The 18,692-nt window shown below is 40.3% G+C and overlaps 1 protein-coding gene across 2 annotated transcripts in view; it reads left to right on the top strand.

Annotated features, from left to right (window-relative positions):
• Positions 1 to 14,928, top strand: part of RAB28 (RAB28, member RAS oncogene family) — a 139,378-nt gene extending 124,450 nt beyond the window's left edge. The window contains exons 5-8 of one of the 2 annotated variants that reach the window (XM_075858195.1): positions 227 to 330; positions 3,085 to 3,162; positions 11,462 to 11,560; positions 13,726 to 13,814. In XM_075858195.1, coding sequence (XP_075714310.1) covers positions 227 to 330; positions 3,085 to 3,162; positions 11,462 to 11,554 — 275 coding nt within the window. In that variant the 3' untranslated portion in view covers positions 11,555 to 11,560; positions 13,726 to 13,814. Of the gene's footprint in view, positions 1 to 226; positions 331 to 3,084; positions 3,163 to 11,461; positions 11,561 to 13,725 lie in introns of both variants that reach the window. The other variant, XM_075858186.1, reaches the window with a different exon arrangement.
• Positions 14,929 to 18,692: the final 3,764 nt, after the last annotated feature.

Below are 18,692 nucleotides of genomic sequence, written 5' to 3'. Positions count from 1 at the left end.
CAACTTGAAATTAACAGGATACTGTGTTTTTTTTATGATGGTTAATGTAAAAAACTGCAGAAGGCTTCTTGTTAATTTCCTGCTTTGGCTGCGCATCAAAGTATCAAAATGTGGCATAATGTTGGAGGATTGACATAATTTATTGCTTTATGATTTCTCCTGTTTGTGTGTGTATATCATCTATGTGTACTCGCTCATGTGTTTAATCTGCATATTTATTTTTTAGTTGATTTGGAGCACATGCGAACAGTAAAAGCAGATAAACACCAGAGATTTTGCCAAGAGAATGGACTTGGAAGCTTTTTTGTATCTGCAAAGAGCGGAGATTCTGTAAGTGAATATATTTTGTTATGTTTATCCATAGGATAAGTCATCAATGTTTGTTCGATGAGGGGCCGACCCCTGGGTCAATGTTGATCAGCAGAAGAAAGGTTGCGTAGCTCTCACTGGAGGGCAGCGGACACCTTTAATGTTGACCGTTTCTGTCAATAACATTGGGAATTGCAGAGCAACCAATTATATATTATATTCTGTTGAGAACCTCTAAAGCTGCAGGTTACATCGAAAGCGCTTGTTGTGCCAATTATGCAGCAACCTTTCAATGGCTTGCTGCCCATGCCTGTTAAAGAGAACCTTCACTTCCCCATACATGTGCAGCTCAGTGCACCATGTTATAGGCGCTGCTGCACAGACCCTGGGGCACTTTGAATTACCTGTCTAGCCTCTGCCGTTCTGGAGATATCGGTGCCGTTGTTATTGGTGCCCGATATGTAAATTAGCCCCTGTACTGTCAGTGGGGTGTTCCTTGACATGGAAAGGGCAGGGGGGAGTGATAATCATTGCTCTGATTGTCCAATCAGCTGTGGGCAGTGTTAGAGCAGCTTCTGCTATGTGATCTCCCTCGCAAGATCACAAAAGTATTCTCATCACTGGGTGACAGGAGCGGGAGAGAGTAGAAGAGCACGCGCGCACACACACGTGCAACAGTGATCCACAGCACAGACGCAGCTGCCGCCGCCGAGGTGTTGCTCTCCCCCACTCTCCCGCTCCTGTAAGCCATGTTTGAGGGCTTAACGCCTTTACGATCACCAGGGAGGTTGTATAGAGTGGGCTCCCGGGCTGCACATGCGCCATAGCTATATATTACAGCTGACACCCCGCTCTAACTGCTGGGATTTCCAGATTACTATGATCCCAGCTGTTTAACCCTTTGGATGCCGGAGTGTATAGCGACCGCGACATCTAAGCTGTTGAAAGAGAGGGGCAGCACCCTCTAAAATCCCATCGACCCTCCTGTGATGCAATTGCAGGGTGCCGATGGTTGTAATGGCAGCCTGGGGGCCTAATGAAGGCCTACAAGTCTGCTAGATCTGTTCTCCTATTAAGCCCTGCCAAAGGCAGAGCTTAATGGGAGCCAGTAAAATTCACGATATACCTGCAAGTAGTATTGCAGGATATCAGGCAAGCGAACCAACAATGAATGGTTCAAGTCTCCTAGGGGGACTTTTGAGAAAAATATAAAAAGTTTTTTTTTTTTTTAATATACCAAAAAAATATATTAAAAGTAAAAGAATAAATACATTTCCCATTCTTCGCCAAAAGCAATGTAAAGAATGAAAAACAAAAACATAATTGATATCACTGCGTCCGTAAAAGTCCAAACTATTACAATATAACATTATTTAACCCCCACTGTGAACGCTGTGAAAAATTTGATATAAATTTGTTATCGGCGTAATCGTATTGACCCACAGAATAAAGTTAATATGTCGTGTTTACCGCAGGGTGAAAGCCGTAATACAATGGGGAAATTGCTGTGATTTTTTTTCCATTTCACCTCCTATTATATATATATATATTATATTATTCCAAAATAATTTTTCAAAATTCCCTACTACATTATATATTACATCAAATGGCGCCATTAAAAGCTACAACTCTCCCTGCAAAAAAAAACCACTATCTCATACGACTATGTCAATGGAAAAAAAAAACGTATGCCACTTGGAAGGCAACGAGGGAAAATTAAAAATGAACTGGTCATTAAAGGGTGTAAATTGTAGCTCTTCATCTGTTGCGAAGCTCCAGTCCCCAGCATACTCTGACAGCTGCAGACTGGGAGTTGTAGTTTTGCAACTGCTGGAGAGCCACAGGTTGGATAACACTGGTTAACACTCTTGCACACGACTGAGTTCGGGCCGCGAAAAACGGTTTGTGTGTCGGCCACATTTCCCGCACCCGACCACGGTACAGGTGAACGGGACTCCTGCCACCAGACATTTATGATGATAGGAGTCTCTGCCTCCCCATGGAACTATTGTTCCGTACTGGGCAAAATTATACAATACGGAACAGCAGTTCTGTGTGGAATCAGAGACTCAAAGCATCATAAAATCTATATGATGCCAGGAGTCCCGTTCACCTGTACCGTGGTCGGGCCGGGAAATGCGGCCAACACACGGACCGTTTTTCACGGCCCGAACTCGGTCGTGTGCAAGATGTGTTAGGGTGCGGGCTTCACTATCGGCTGCCGCCAAGCCATATAATCCAGTAGGCAAAGAAAATTACTTAGATTTGACACCAGCATTAACATACATAGGACTCCTGCTGGTAACTAGAAGACTGGCACTATAATATATATGACCAGCTAACCACTGAGCCAACTGAGAACATTTCATAAGTTTTAGTTTATTCTTGTGAGCAGGTGACTGGCACCTTTTAATATTTTTTCCATCATAATCCTTTGTATTGTACGTGCAGTACTTTTCATTGGATTACTCCAGTTAATTTCTCTTGTTCTGACTTTGTGCGGATTTCTATTTTGATTGTAAAACAATGAGACAAATGTACGTTCCATGAAACAAATCTGGTAAATGTATTGCAATTCTATTGCTAAACACAACACTTTTCTGTATTAAAAAGACACCAATTTCAAAGCTGAAGTTATTTTAAGGACTGTCGAGTCGAAATTCTGCGTTTACATCTCGTCAGTGTTTACAGTCCGGGAAAGGCTTGATTTATTGGAAAGTAACTGGAGGATGTCTGCTTTTAATCATTTTAACTCCCATTTTCCCCCTTTTGTAGGTTTTCCTGTGCTTTCAGAGAGTCGCTGCAGAGATCCTTGGAATCAAATTAAACAAGGCAGAAATAGAACAATCTCAGGTAACGATATTCGCTAATACTGTTTCTAACCATATAGGATAAAGGCTGTGATTGGTCTGTGCAAAACCTACGTGCAGATTTATTTATACAGTGAAGTTCCTTTTTAATCCAGTATCTGCTGATCCAGAAAATCTGATTATCCAGCACTTTCCAGCCCAATACTGCAATATAATGTGGAATTTCACTAGGCCAGGAGACTTCTCATTGAACCTGTAAACCATACCCGCTGCTAACAACATCTTATTTCCTACCATTCTTCCTCAGCAGTTATAAATTACTCAGAGTGGAATTGTAATTTTAGATATGTTGGCCATACAGGACCAGTCAGTCAGGAGATGAATGCTGTTTGTGATCATGGTGGATAAGTTAGATAGTCTTTGATAGCATCTAATATTTTTAATAACCGTAATACACAGTGGAGTTACATTATTATGACCACCACCTAATATCCAGAGTATCCGCCGTGTGCAGCACTGACCGCAGCTAGACGGGCTTGGAGTGACTCAATAAGGTGCTGGTAGGTTGTCTCCGATATCTGGAGCCATGCTGACTGCAGTGCATCCCATATTTGCTGGAGGGTGCGTGTAGGAGGATCCATAGAGCGAACAAGATGATCGAGGTGGTCCCACAGATGCTCAATTGAGTTCAAGTCTGGCGAATTAGCAGGCTAGGGAAGTACTTGGAAGTCTTGGTCGTGCTCTTCCAACCACTGTCAGACATTTCTAGTCGTGTGACATGTCGCATTATCTTGCTGCAAGATTTCATCTGCCCCAGGAAAGACAAACAGCATGTATGGGTGGACATGATCTGCAACGATGGATTCACACCCAAATTAGTTCAGAGCCTTCCACATGGATGAGTGGGCCCAGAGAATGCCATGAAAAAATTCCCCAAACCATAATGCTGCCGCCACCAGTTTGTGTTCTTCCAGCAATGGTTGCAGGGTGTTTGTTCTATTATGTTTCTCGCCTGGCAAGCCAACGTCCATCCGTTAGATGAAGCAGAAAACGAGACCCATCGTAGAAGGCAAATTATTGCCAATTATCGGTTGTCCAATTCTGATACTACCGTGCAAATTGAAGCCTTTTTTTTCCTATGCACCTTTGTTAGCATAAGAGCAGTGACCGTCCGTCTGCTTCGGAGCCCCATTCGCAGTAGGGTTCGAGATGGACACAAACTATACGTCTAGTAGCCCCCTGGTTGATTTTCACGGTGAGCTGCTCCACTGTAGCGTGTCTTTTGGCCCTCTCGCACCTTCATAGCCGACGTGCACCTCTCACATCAATGGCATGTGGTGCTCAGCAGTTTCCACGTCGGTTATTCCCAATGGTGCCATTTGTTCACTTAAGATACACTTTTTCACCACAGGAGCACGCGAACAGTTCATAAACTGCGCTGTTTGGGAAATACTTCCACCCTTGGCCAGAAAGCATATAATCATCCCTTTTTGAAACTCTGATAAATCGCTGCTTTTACCCATGGCAGCGAGTGATGTGTTCAGACAGCCTATCGCACACCTTATATACCCACCAAGCCAGCCCATGGCATATCACTTCCTACATGGGCTACGTGCTGCCGACGTCGAAAGTAGGAGGTCATAATAATGTGACTTGACTGTGTAATAAATCCACCCGACAACACACATTCATTCTTATGCTACCCCAACCTTGCTTCCACCACCTTTCTTGGAGAAGTCAGTACAAAAATCAAAAGTGTGAGCATGGCCTGATCGGGCAAACGACCGTTCATATAGACGTGTGTAAAAAGGGCAACGATCAGCCGTTGAACGAGCAAACATGAGGTCTAGACCTCCGGAGTGAAGAACAGATCTTTCTCTATTGTACAAGAACAGTAAATAGTTTGTGTCCATTTCACAAAGATCTTCTAATATATTCAGACATACAGAGCCCTTACAGAGCACATTCTTGTCCTGGTCACCTTATAGGATTTCAAAATTGGGTTTTGCATGGGAAGCTGTAGGCCAAGGTCTAGATCTATTTATTGCATCTTTTCCCCATTGATTGCAATAGAGAGAAAACATTAATGAAAAACACAAGTAATACCTTGGGCTGTACCAGAGTGCATAGTCTGACCTTGGCCTTAGTGGTGTTTGGGGACATTTTTTGGAATGAGTGACATACAAGGTATCAGTTATCATGCACCTGAGTAAGAACTGTATAGACTTCAATCTTCATTCTCCGCTTGGAAGCTTCCATAATGCTGATTCTCCGCCAATACTGATTTTTTTTTTCCCTGATAGTCATTTCGGCATGTGAGGTTGCTGTCTTCTATTGTCTTCTTCTATATAGATCTGGAAATGTTTGGAAGGAGCTGTGTATTTTGTAAACTGTTTGACTTGGTTTTCTATTCTTCACATTATCTGACCATTTTAGATAATGTGTATCGAGGATCCGGGATGTTAATCGGTTGCAGAAATGTTTGCAGTAAGTGAAGATTGGTAAAACTGATAACTGCTTGACAATTCTTCAGAATGAATACAGGGTATCTCTGCATGTGTGATAACCGCACTTCACACCGAGCACTACAAATTGTCTTCAGTTGTCTGCAGATAACCTGAACCCCTGTAAATCATGGACCTGTCTAACATGCAAGATAAAGTCTGCCATCAGTGTTCTCTTAAAGATATACTGGCCTTGTTTGTTTCATTCTTCACCTTATTTTTGCTTAATAAATACATTAAGGGCATGTCGCACCCATTGACATTGGAATAAATAAGTCATTTACCCACAATGCATTTATCATCACTAAACTCCTACTGATTCTCCTGCACAACGCGGCTATTGCAGAAGCCTTTAGTCCATGTCACATTGCATTGTGCTAACAGCATGGAGTCAATAAACTCTATTTCTAATCTTCCCACTTGGATGGTCCTTAAAAGCAGTGTCAGTCCAGTTGTTGTTATCATTTTATACATATGATCTATCGTCAATAAGGTCTAAAAGGTTATTTGTGAATCACTCATAAGAAATAGACCCTAGCGGCAAGTGCTTGGCTGCTAAGTCAGCTCCAAATAGGATTGCCTTCTGCTAGACCTTTTGGGACCCATTATTAGGTCAGAGTATGGGCTCAATGAAGGATCCTCTGGTGGGCTAGTCCAACCCTGAGTACGGCCCATTCACAATTACTTATAGCAAATTATATCGTAGAACTCTGAGATGACTCCTAATATTCTTACATTATTCCTCATAATACACACCGCAGCTGCTGCAGATCAACTTTTTGAGGAGAAGGGGAAGCTTCCCGTCCCCCATTAATTGACTGATATGAAACGCATTCATCCTTTTTGTAGAGAAGGTCTGCAACAGCTGAGTTGTGTATTATCATGTTCTGCATCTGGGGCAATTTTATACCTGCTGACAATTTTACACAGAGGCTTTTCTCACTGAAATACCAAACCGCAGCTCTGTGTGCCGGGATACAGGGTCCTTGCACATACCATTGCCGCGTGCATGATACTTATATATACACATATATTTACACAACATGCCAACCACATATGTGTGACACAAACAATAAGAAGAAGTCTTCAAGTCATGCCTCAGATTCTCTCTTGGATTGAGGTCTGGGCGTTGACTCGGCCGTTCCAAGACATGTAAATGTTTCCCTTTAAACCCCTCCAGTGTAGCTTTAGCAGAATGTTTAGGGTCATTGTCCTGCTCTAAGGTGAATCTCCGTCCCAGTCTCAAATCTCTGGCAGACTGAAACAGGTTTTCCTCAGGAATTGCCCTGAATTCACTGCCATCCATCTTTCCTTCAGTCTTGACCAGTTTTCCTGTCCCTGCCGATGAAAAGCCTCCCACAAGCATGAAGCTGCCACCACCACGCTGCACTGTGGGTTGTGAGTTTTCAATGATGGCCAAAAAGTTTAATTATGTTCTCATCTGGCCAGAAAACCTTCCATGTGTTTGGAGAGTCTGCCACATGCTGTTTAGCAAACTAAAACATTTTCTCTTATGTTCTTCTCTAAGCAATTTTTTTTTTCTGGCCACTCTTCGATAAAGCTCCACTCTGTGTAGTGCACGGCTTATCATGGTCCTATGGACAGACACTTCTATCTCCGCTGTGGATCTTTGGAGCTACTTCAGTGTTATTGTTGGTGTCTTTGTTGAATCTCTGATTAATGCCCTCCTTGCCCGGTCTGTGAGTCTTGGGGGGCAGCCTTCTCTTATCAGATTTGTATTCGTGCCGTATTCTTATAATGGATTTAATGTTGCTCCGTGTAATGTTTAAAGCTTGGGATATTTTTTTTATAACCCAACCCTGATCTATACTTCTCCACAACTTTGTCTCTGACCTGTTTGGAGAGCTTATTATGTGACTTCTAAAGTTAAAGAGAACCTTTCACCTCCCCATACATATGCAGCTGAGTGCAGCATGTAATGCGCAGGGCTGAACAAACCCTGGGGCACTTTACATTTTTTTTTTCTACCTCCCTCCTTTATTTAGACATCGGTGCCGTTATATTTGGCGCACGATATTTAAATAACCCCCTGAACTGTCAACAGTGCGTGTAATGGCAAGGGGGCGTGTTACTATGGCTGTGACACTGTCCAATCAGCTCTGGACAGTGTTACAGCGAGACCTGGAGAGAGGAGAGCGTGCACGCTCTCACTCTTCAGCTAGCAAGATCAGTCTTCTGCCGAACTGGCAAGGGAGCGTATCACTTCTACAGACAGTGTAAAAGCTGGAGAGAGGAGAGCGCGCACTGTCCGTAGCATAGACACGCCCCCTTGCCAGTTCGGCAGACAAAGTACAAGACTGATCTCTCACAAGAGCTGAAGAGAGGATGTGCGCTCTCCTCTCTCCAGCTCTTACACTATCCGTAGCAGTGACACACTCCCTTGCCAGTTCGGCAGAAGACTGATCTTGGTAGCTGAAGAGTGAGAGCGTGCACGCTCTCCTCTCTCCAGGTCTCGCTGTAACACTGTCCAGAGCTGATTGGACAGTGTCACAGCCATAGTAACACGCCCCTTGCCATTACACACCCCGTTGACAGTTCAGGGGGTTATTTAAATATCGGGCGCCAAATATAACGGCTCCGATATCTAAATAATGGAGGATGGTAGAATTTTTTTATTAAAGTGCCCCAGGGTTTATGCAGCCCTGTCTATTACATGCTGCACTTAGCTGCAAATGTATGGGGAGGTGAAAGGTTCTCTTTAATTGATTTGACCAGATCTTATTTAGGGGTTTCATAGCAAACTGAGTGAATATGTATATATATGTATATGTATATATATATATATATATATATATAATATAATATAATTTTTTTTATTTTTTTTAAACAAAGTGTGTGTGTGTGGGCTCCAGTGAGAGAAGCTGAAATGTTGTACTGAGGGTAATAAAGTACCCCTGAATTTTCGCATGGTCTACAGAATTTTACCTTTTTCTTGCTGTGTATATACGGGATGAGGGTCCGTTCCACAGGGCCTGCACCCACAAGCCGCCTGTGCTGCTGGAATTTTGTTTTTTTTCTTTATATATATAGATAGATGGACAGATATGTCTTTTTATTTATATATATATATATATATATATATATATATATATATATATATATATACACAGTAGTGTTAAAAAAAAATAGCAGTGAGTTTAAAAAAGCAAATAAAGTGCAAAATCATTATAATAACTTTTATTTGCCTAAATGCACTGGAAATACCAAACATTCAATTCCAAATCAAAACAAGAACAACATTTCTCCAGTTTGTGTTAATCCTTTACAGAAAGCAAAGAAAAAGGGTGCTCAAAAAATAGCCAGAATTTTTCCTTTAAAATCTTAAAAATTTCATGTATAAACTGAAAAAATGTTTCAGATTTCTGAACTAATATTTAGTGACACAACCAATGTTACTGAGAGCTGCCTGACGTCTGTGTTGTGTGGAGTCGACCAACTTCTGGCCCCTCAGAACAGGTATTCCAGTCAAGGAAGATTGGATGACATTCCACAGTTCTTCTGCATTTTTGGGTTTTGCCTCATAAACCGCATTTTTAATGTCACCCAACAAGTTCTCTATGGGATTGAGGTCAGGGGATTGGGCTGCCTCTCCATTACTTCAATCCTTTGTCTGTAACCAAGATGTTTGCTTACTGGTGTGTTTTGGGTCATTGTCGTGTTGAAACACCCATTTCAAGGGCATTTCTCCTTCGGCATAGGGCAACATGATCTCAAGTATTTTGATTTATTATAACTGATCAATGATCCCTTGTATGTGGTAAATAGGCCCAACACCATAATATGAGAAACATCCCCATATTTTTGCACCACCATGCTTTACTGTCTTCACAGTGTACCGTGGCTTGAATTCAGTGCTCGGGGGTCGTCTGACATACTGTCTGCGACCACTAGACCCAAAAAGAACAATTTTTTGCTTTCATCAGTCCACATGCGCCATTTCTCTTTGAGCCAGTCAGTGTGTTCCTTGGCAAATTTTAAACTATTGAGGACGTGTATTTTTTTTCAACTGGACATTGCGGGGAGTTCTTGCTGGTAACTTCACTTAATCGTCTTCTGATTGTATCAGTACTCACTGGTAACTTCACATCTTCTTTGATCTTTCTGGAGGTGATCATTGGTTGAGCATTTACCATTTTGGCTATTCTTCGATCCATTCCAACATTAGTTCCCGCTTCCTTCCGCGTCTTTCAGGTTTTGGTTGCCACTTCAAGGCATTTGAGATAATTTTAGCTAATCAGGCTATAATTTGCTGCACTTCTCTATTTGTTTTTCCCTCTCCAATTAATTTTTTAATCAAAGTACATTTTTAATCAGAACAATGTCTGGAATTACCCATTTTCACCAGTATTTCAGAAGGAAATGCACTATAACAAATGTGTGCAACATTTGCCACCCTCCTGCCTTAAAGAGGCTCTGTCACCAGATTTTGCAACCCCTATCTGCTATTGCAGCAGATCGGCGCTGCAATGTAGATTACAGTAACGTTTTTATTTTTAAAAAACGAGCATTTTTGGCCAAGTTATGACCATTTTTGTAGTTATGCAAATGAAGCTTGCAAAAGTCCAAGTGGGTGTGTTTAAAAGTAAAAGTCCAAGTGGGCGTGTATTATGTGCGTACATCGGGGCGTTTTTAATACTTTTACTAGCTGGGCGCTCTGAAGAGAAGTATCATCCACTTCTCTTCAGAACGCCCAGCTTCTGGCAGTGCAGATCTGTGACGTCACTCACAGGTCCTGCATCGTGTCGGCACCAGAGGCTACAGTTTGATTCTGCAGCAGCATCAGCGTTTGCAGGTAAGTAGCTACATCGACTTACCTGCAAACGCCGATGCTGCTGCAGAATCAACTGTAGCCTCTGGTGCCGATGTGGCCGACACGATGCAGGACCTGTGAGTGACGTCACAGATCTGCACTGCCAGAAGCTGGGCGTTCTGAAGAGAAGTGGATGATACTTCTATACACAACGCCCAGCTAGTAAAAGTAGTAAACACGCCCCGATGTACGCACATAATACACGCCCACTTGGACTTTTACTTTTAAACACACCCACTTGGACTTTTGCAAGCCTCATTTGCATAACTACAAAAATGGTCATAACTTGGCCAAAAATGCTCGTTTTTTAAAAATAAAAACGTTACTGTACTCTACATTGCAGCGCCTATCTGCTGCAATAGCAGAAAGGGGTTGCAAAATCTGGTGACAGAGCCTCTTTAAATAAGGGCCAAAATTGACCCCTGTTATTCCACAGAATGAATGACTTCACCAATTTAACTCCTCATTGCTATTATTTTGAACAAGCCCCTTTCAATTAATGATTATCTATATCTGCAGGGTAAAATGGTCTTCTAGAAGGGTAGTCCTCCCAAAGAAAAGTGCCAATACACAAAGGATATAAGGGAATTGAAAATCTGTAGTCTGGATTCAGGGTGGTCTTCTCAAAGTGGTGGCCTATCGGAGTAGTTTCACTCTATAGGTTCCATGGGTTTACTGGATTTGATGGAGTTCAGAGGGCGCTGCTGTAACCTGCCTAATTCAAAGTTTGATCAAATCTGCTGCAAAGTCTCTGCTAGTATTCCATGGACCAACGACAGACTATAGATATTATTAAGAAACCCTCTTCAATCTGCATGTGTTCATTTCATTGTGCTGTATGTATAAAGTCCTATGTTCTTGAGTCCTTCCATTGCTCACATTTCTTACCTTCCCTGTGTTTCTATTATTATAACATTTGTTTTGTTCCTTTTCATCATTCTCTTCTTTCTTCCTTTGCATGATCATCCATTTTGCTTTCGCTTATAATTTTGACACCGGGTTGGCAGCGAATTGTAAAGGCAGAAATAGTGAACTATCCTGAAGACGATAAACAGTTGAACTCGGCACACTCTCAGAGTAAAGTCTGCTCATTGCAATAGATGGAGGTATTATATTCAACAGTGCACCCTTCTGTGTCTGCAACAGTACTGAGACTTGTTGAAATGCATTTATTGTCCAGTAACAGACAGTCCTCTCATATCTGGTTGCATTGCGGTGACTATAAAGTCCTAGCAGAGTCTTATAGTGAACATTGATCTCCACCAGTCATTGGGTGTTCTCTTTTTTTTTTCAAGTTTATGTAACTATTTTCCTTTTCTATATTGAAGCAGTTTTATGGGATTAGAAAAAAACGGTGTGTTTTTTTGTTTTGTTTTTCCCTAGAAACAGCGCCACTCTTGTCTTTGGGCTGTCTGGTATTGTAGCTTATGCCCATTCAAGTAAACGGGGCTGAACTGCTGAAATAGCAGACAGCCCATGGACAAGAGTGGTGCTGTTTATTGAAAAGAATTTGTATTTGGGATTCATATTCTAATATGGATATAAATATGGAGCTAAAAGAAGACCATTTCATGTCAGTATTTAGCCTCATATTTCAATAAACGAGTGTGTCATAACCATGTAGCTGTGTAAAATAATGGCACGAAATAAGATCTAGATTGGCAGGAAACATGACAGCGTCAATATAATACTTTGTAATGAGTCTGCTACTGACTACCCATTCACCTACAGGCCCTTGAAAAAATGGAATTTAAGTCCTGCTCATTTGCCAAGAGCCTAGAAGAATACTGAGAAGTGTGGCCAGAGGGAGCTATAGTGGGCACATTGCTTTAACATTTAATGGACCTCTTTAGAAGTCTGTATTTAATCCCTCAATACCAGAGATATTTTTGGCCTAAAAGAGAAACACTGTTCTTCTGTTTTCTCTAATGCCAACTTTTACTTGCTTTATAGAAGAGAATAGCCCAGCTTATGTTCACCATCTTGATTGTAGAATTCGCTTAGTACTTTTTGTAACTGCTTGTCTCATGATGACTTGCCCCTCACACAGGGAGGAAAAGGCACAGGAGAGTCTACAGACTGTGCTTTTTCAGCAGCATGCATGTCACAAGCATTGAGCAAAGTCAAGCCCACTGCAGGGAAGAAGAAGAGAGATGACTAGTTGGCAATAGCGTTACATAATCTGCAGGAAACAGAAAGCAGCCTCGAATAGATTCAGAGACGAGTAGAATACACATGGCTATTCTGATTTGCCGTTGTCACCCAATGCATCAAGGTCCACAATCGCACAGGGCGATTAATAATAAAGGGAACACCACTGGCCCTCATAGCCTAGGAGCTTTCATCCCCCAAACCCACACTTGGTGCCCAAACCTAAAGAAATGCAGCTGCTCAGTACGTATCTTTATTCCAAGTGGTTTTCACACATTTTTGGACATGACAGTTGTGGATTCTTTTTAAATCATTACATTTTAGTTTGTGAATATAATAAAAACAATAAGAAAGCTTTGTGTTTCGACAATTTATTTATTTTTATCATGTAAAGCAACCTTAAAGTAAGATTTTACATTTGTGTCTGCCGTCATTTACTGTTTATTTTGATATGTAAACTCTAGTTAGAGTAATAGTAATGGGCCTAGAACTGCAGGTATGGTTGTCAGTAGACATCTTTTTTTTTTTTTTTACGAATTTAATAATACAATTTGTTCTTTTGTATTATTATTATTATTTTGTATTATTATTATTATTTTAATTACAGTGTGTCTCCCAAAAGCTAAAGTTACAGGGGAGAAATAGACCTCTGAGCGCTAGACACCTGACTGACAGCTGCTTAAAAATTCCCCTAATGACCATTGTAAAATGATACCTTAATGACCGCTGTCTAGCTCCTGAAACATGCACTTTATGGGTATGTTCACATGTTTGAAAAACAAAATGACAGGAAAATATTTACTAGTCCTTTTAGGTAAAACACTGCAATGACCGAGTTTTCGCAGTGTTTTGCCTAAAAGGACTACTAAATGTTTTTTCCTCTATATGTATTTCCTCCTTAAATTTATTCCTAACTAGGGCTAGCAATTATATATATACTGTGTGTATGTATATATATATATACAGTGTGTGTGTGTGTGTGTGTGTGTATATATATATATATATATATGCATATAAAGTGTGTATGTGTATATATGTGTATATATATATATATATATATATATATATATATATATATCTCATCAAGTTCACAATAAGTTATTTCTTTCTTGTCTTACAGAGAGTGGTGAAGGCTGACATTGTGAACTACAGTCAAGAGCCGGTCACCAGAATGGTAAACCCTCCTCGCAGTTCAATGTGTGACATTCAGTGAAAGTACCTTTGATTGAATGAAGAAATGATTTCTACTGTTGATCAGCCCAGCGGTTCACCATGAACTTCATTGTAACAACGACAATCTTGATGCAGTGCATTTAGAGGTCCCAAAAACCTACTACAATATTTTGTTTTATGAACAGCAGGCGCCAGGTTGGCCGGTATCCAAGGCCGGGACCACACACTAGAAAGTATAAATTAGAACGGAGATTTCAGAACTGTGTGCACTGTACCTTTGCCTTCATGTGTCTGCTCGATCTAGAGATCTGAAAAGTATACAGGTATCAATAGTTTTGTGGGGTGTTTTTCATACAATTTGTCTGACCCATTCAATATACATATGATAAAGTACTTAAAGAGCAACTATTGATCAGTAATATTCATAGGTTAAATGAATATTAAAATAAAAAGAAAAAATTGTTACATTCCTATTTTTAATTTGGCATTCCACTCCCACATCCCATCATGCTTCACCGTACTACTGGGGATATATAAATCTTTTCACCCAGGGGTGTTTTTGTTGATACTCATTGTCTCCCCCTGCTGAATAATTCAGGTGTTATGGCAAGGGAAGTGACCGTATCACTGAACTCATTCAACTGAGTTTCATGTCCTTTACAGGAAGCTGTACAGCAGCACTCGGAGCTCCTGCTATGGTGGCGCTGTCACTGTGCGTGCTGCCGTATTATAACGGTATTCTATAATAACTGGGAGAACAGCTCCATAATAGGCCATCCGATAATGCATGCTACAATTTTTTTTATTTTTTTTTGTGGATTCGTACAGGGCCTTAGACACTTCTATGAACGTTGTATAACTCAGAGATTGTCTGCCGCTGTAATACAGGCTTGTTCAGGAAGCAGTAAAGCGGCAGAAGGAGACCCTGCAGTTTTGCACTACGGAGCTGTAGGCACTCTGTGTGCTGCCGTATGGTGCTCCACGTGGCGGGTATTACAGAGTCAATGCTTCTAGGGGTGAATACCTTCATAATACAGAATCTGATGGAGCATGCCACAATTTGTTTTTCTGTCAGAATCATGAAAAACCCAACAGAAAACAAACCTCTGTGTGCCTTTGTATGAAATTAGAAATATATGGAGGTACAGTAATAGGATGCCCTATTACGGCTACGCACAACTTTGGCCATGAGCATGAGCTCTTATATTGCACCTTTTAGAAAAGATTATAGACCAGGAAAGTTTTCATACCAGATATGCTCTTTAATTAATAAATATATATATGTGTGCTTGTATGTATGTATATATATGTGTATATATATATATATATATATATACACACACACATACACACACATTTGGTTCTATACTGTAGCATGTTAAAAACGGCAAGTTGAATGTGAAGAGTCTATTCCGCTGGGGGAGCAGGTGTTCATATGGGTACAGATTTCTCCAAGTAAGTTCCATGTTTTTTAAACCACTGATAAAATAAGTAATGTGCTTTGTCCTGAATGTACAATATTTATTTATATTCATTCTTTATAATACTATATTACACTAAGATTTTTATCCATGTAATTACAGTAGTTAAAAATTGAAGGAAATAAATAAATAAAACAAAAATTGAATTTTTTGATGGTTAGGTGACTGACTGAAAAGCTCTGCGTAAGCTGTTAATTTTTTTCTGCAGTATATACAATTTTGTTCACATATTTAATTTTATTTATCCTTTAAAATACTTTGTAATTGACAATTCCTAGAGAGATACATTGTGCACTATTTCAGAATAACTGTACACCTCTCTTAGTATTGCAGCTATATGTTCAATTTAGGTTGCATTGTTACTACAGTACACGTACGATCGCTACATATAATGTGTGTGTGTGTGTGTGTGTGTGTGTGTGTGTGTGTATATATATATATATATATATATATATATATATATATAAATGTGTGTGTGCATATTTCAAATATGGCTGCAAAACTTTATTCCGTAACATTAAAGACCAAATGAAAAAATAAATATTTTTTTGATTGCTAAATCTATGTCTACGTCTCTCTTTGTTGTGTTGTAGAGTTTTTTATTGGAATAAAGGCAACATAGGTTTAATTCATTACCTATACAAATGATTATTTTATAGTGAGATAGCACTGCATGGTATGTTACATCTCTGTGCAGTAAGCATTATAGAAAATGTGTCTCCACATAGAGCTGCTGTTACCCTATACAGTATTGTGGGCCTATTGCCCCCACTTCCCCCCGTTGTAAATTCTATCTCCATATGGCACATAGCTGAATATATCATGAAAAGGTAATAATGTCATGTGTTTTATATATATATATATATATATATATATGTGTGTTTTTTGTTTTTTTTTAAAGGGTTTCCAAAGATAGCATAACTTTTTTTCATGCCTCTTTTTCAGATATCCTGGAGTTCTCACAATAGTGATAGCAGCCACTGTTGATTATTTATTGCACTTGCTCCACAGCCATGTCTTCACACATGGCTGTACTGCCTGTCCTGCCCTCTTCCTTGTGCTCGGGTGAATACTTGTTTGTTTGTGTGCCATTCCAGCTAATAACATGGCCGAGCCTCAAGACTCTCTCTATATGAACAGCCTTTCATTAGAAAAGGTTGGTGACCGGCACATGGAAACGGAGACCTATGAGGAGGCAGGAAAACAGCCTGATCTACCATCAAAACCTATGACCTACTGTTCCCTGTGAGGTCTACCGGTAGAGTTAATTCTACCCCATATGCAGGACTAGCGGATATAACCGGTTATGCAGCAGTTTAAAGAATGTTAGAAAAATAGGGTCTGTCGTCCCCCCCAGAAACAGTGCCACTCTTATACGTGGGCTATGTCTGGTAGTGCAGCTGAGCCGCATTCAAGGGAATATGGCTGCAATACTAGACACAGCCCACAGACAAATGTGGCACTGTTTCTGATAAAAAAAATAAAATGCTATTCCCTTTTTTCGAAACATGAAGATTTTTTTTAACAATAGTTAAAAAATAACATCCGTATGATGCCCCACTGGGTGTCCCTCAACGAGCACCCTTTAGCTCATATCTTGGAGTAAACACTTAGTTCTCTTTCCACTCTCAGCTCTTGTGATTGTAACATTGTAATAAGAGAATTAGAAGTATTTCTATACATTTGTTCTAAAAAGGTGTAATATTATATCAGTCCTAAAATAAGGTCTTCTATATAAAGGTGGTTCCTGTATTATTCTTTTAGGATGAGTATCTTCTCTCATCACTCTTATTCACCACTTATATTTTAATCTACCATCTGATTTATGCTACAAAATTTCCTAGAAGAAAGCTCGGAGAAGTCACGTTATGCGAAAGACCCAAAACTGCAAGTACTAGAAAAACAAAACCAGCTAAGAGCCTTAGACGAAGAGGATCTGTAAAAGAAGGGCTTAGGATCAGATAGGGAACACATCCATCTCTTGTTTATGTTTCCAAATCTTAGTGTCGACATGGAGGATAAACAAAAGCTGCTTCATCATATTGGCATGTGGAAAAAAATATTTTGATGACGGACTAGGAAAATATGAAGTGAGATATCTGGATGTCATCCAGTCTATTGCACAAATTTGGTGGGGCCTTTTTGCACTGGAAAGAGTAAAGTACTAACACTGTCCTACGTGACAAATCTGTCAAAAGAAATCGCTTGTAAATGAGGATTTCACTCAAATGTATGAATTGTAGACATATGGCTATTGCAGATGGCATACATAAATCATTTGTTCGGTAAATGATCATTTCCACACACTTTCCCTCCATAATTACTTTAGCAAACGTTTAGCATATGGTCAGTTTTGAGCACTATTATACCGTTTAGATCAAGAATTTAAATTTACTTTTATAGGAGTTATAACATAAAACATTTTCATAAGAAAGTCCTGACATGCTGTTTTAAGGTAATTTGCAGTGTTTCTAGCATAAAATTAGGTTTTGTGCTTGAATGTCTCCCCCTTGGGAGGGGCTCTGAGCAGAATCAGTCTCCTTCCCCCTTTGGTAGCTGATTACTTCCCATGCAGAAGGAGTCTCCTCAGCTGTGCTGCCATGCTACTGCAAAGGCTCTGCTCCTTCCCTGACAAGCAGGGCAGAAAGCTATTTCTATTGGCTGCTCTCCAGTATACAGAGGATCCCTATGCAGAGATCTGGCTTTGGGTATAGTGACTGAGCATGTGTGTCTACAAGCACTCAGCTCATTAGGTGTTCGCTGTACATTAAACACCAGATGGCGCAATACTATGTAAATGTCAAAACTCTTCACTGGATCGTTTTTTTACAGCATGTAAATGGCAAACATTGTTCATTTTACTTTATTATATATACAATGAATATGATATTTAATGGTGAGACAACCCCTTTAAATCTGAGTACATTGCTTTACTTAACCAAAACAAAAGGTTCCCATGTGTTCCATTAAGGAATTCAATGTGTCAGTCTCTGTCCTGTTGTTCTTGCTGCTTCTATCGCTGAATATCACACTGAGGCCGTTTCATAGCAACAGTCTAAGGCCCCATGCACACGACCGTGTAAATTATAGAACCTGTCCTATTCTTGTCCGTAATTACGGCACGGACTCTCCCATAGAAGCCTATGGGCGCCTCTGTAAATACGGACGGCTACGGATCCGTAAACAGTCTGTATTTACGGAAGCATTGCTATGCAACGTGTTGGGGACATCATTTGCCACCTGCCTCTTCTTTTTTTTTTAAACGGATCCGTATATATACGGATGCACTACGGACCGTATTTGCGTATACCGTTCCGTATATATGGAAAAGTTACAGATGACTACGGATCCGTATTTACGGACAGTATTTACATATAGATGAAAATACGGTCGAGTGCATGGGGCCTCAATCGGGCTTTGGTGAAACTTATTT

This window comes from Rhinoderma darwinii, chromosome 1 (assembly GCF_050947455.1).
Source record: "Rhinoderma darwinii isolate aRhiDar2 chromosome 1, aRhiDar2.hap1, whole genome shotgun sequence".
Classification (NCBI taxonomy): Eukaryota; Metazoa; Chordata; class Amphibia; order Anura; family Rhinodermatidae; genus Rhinoderma; species Rhinoderma darwinii.
This window is presented reverse-complemented; position numbering and strand designations above follow the sequence as displayed.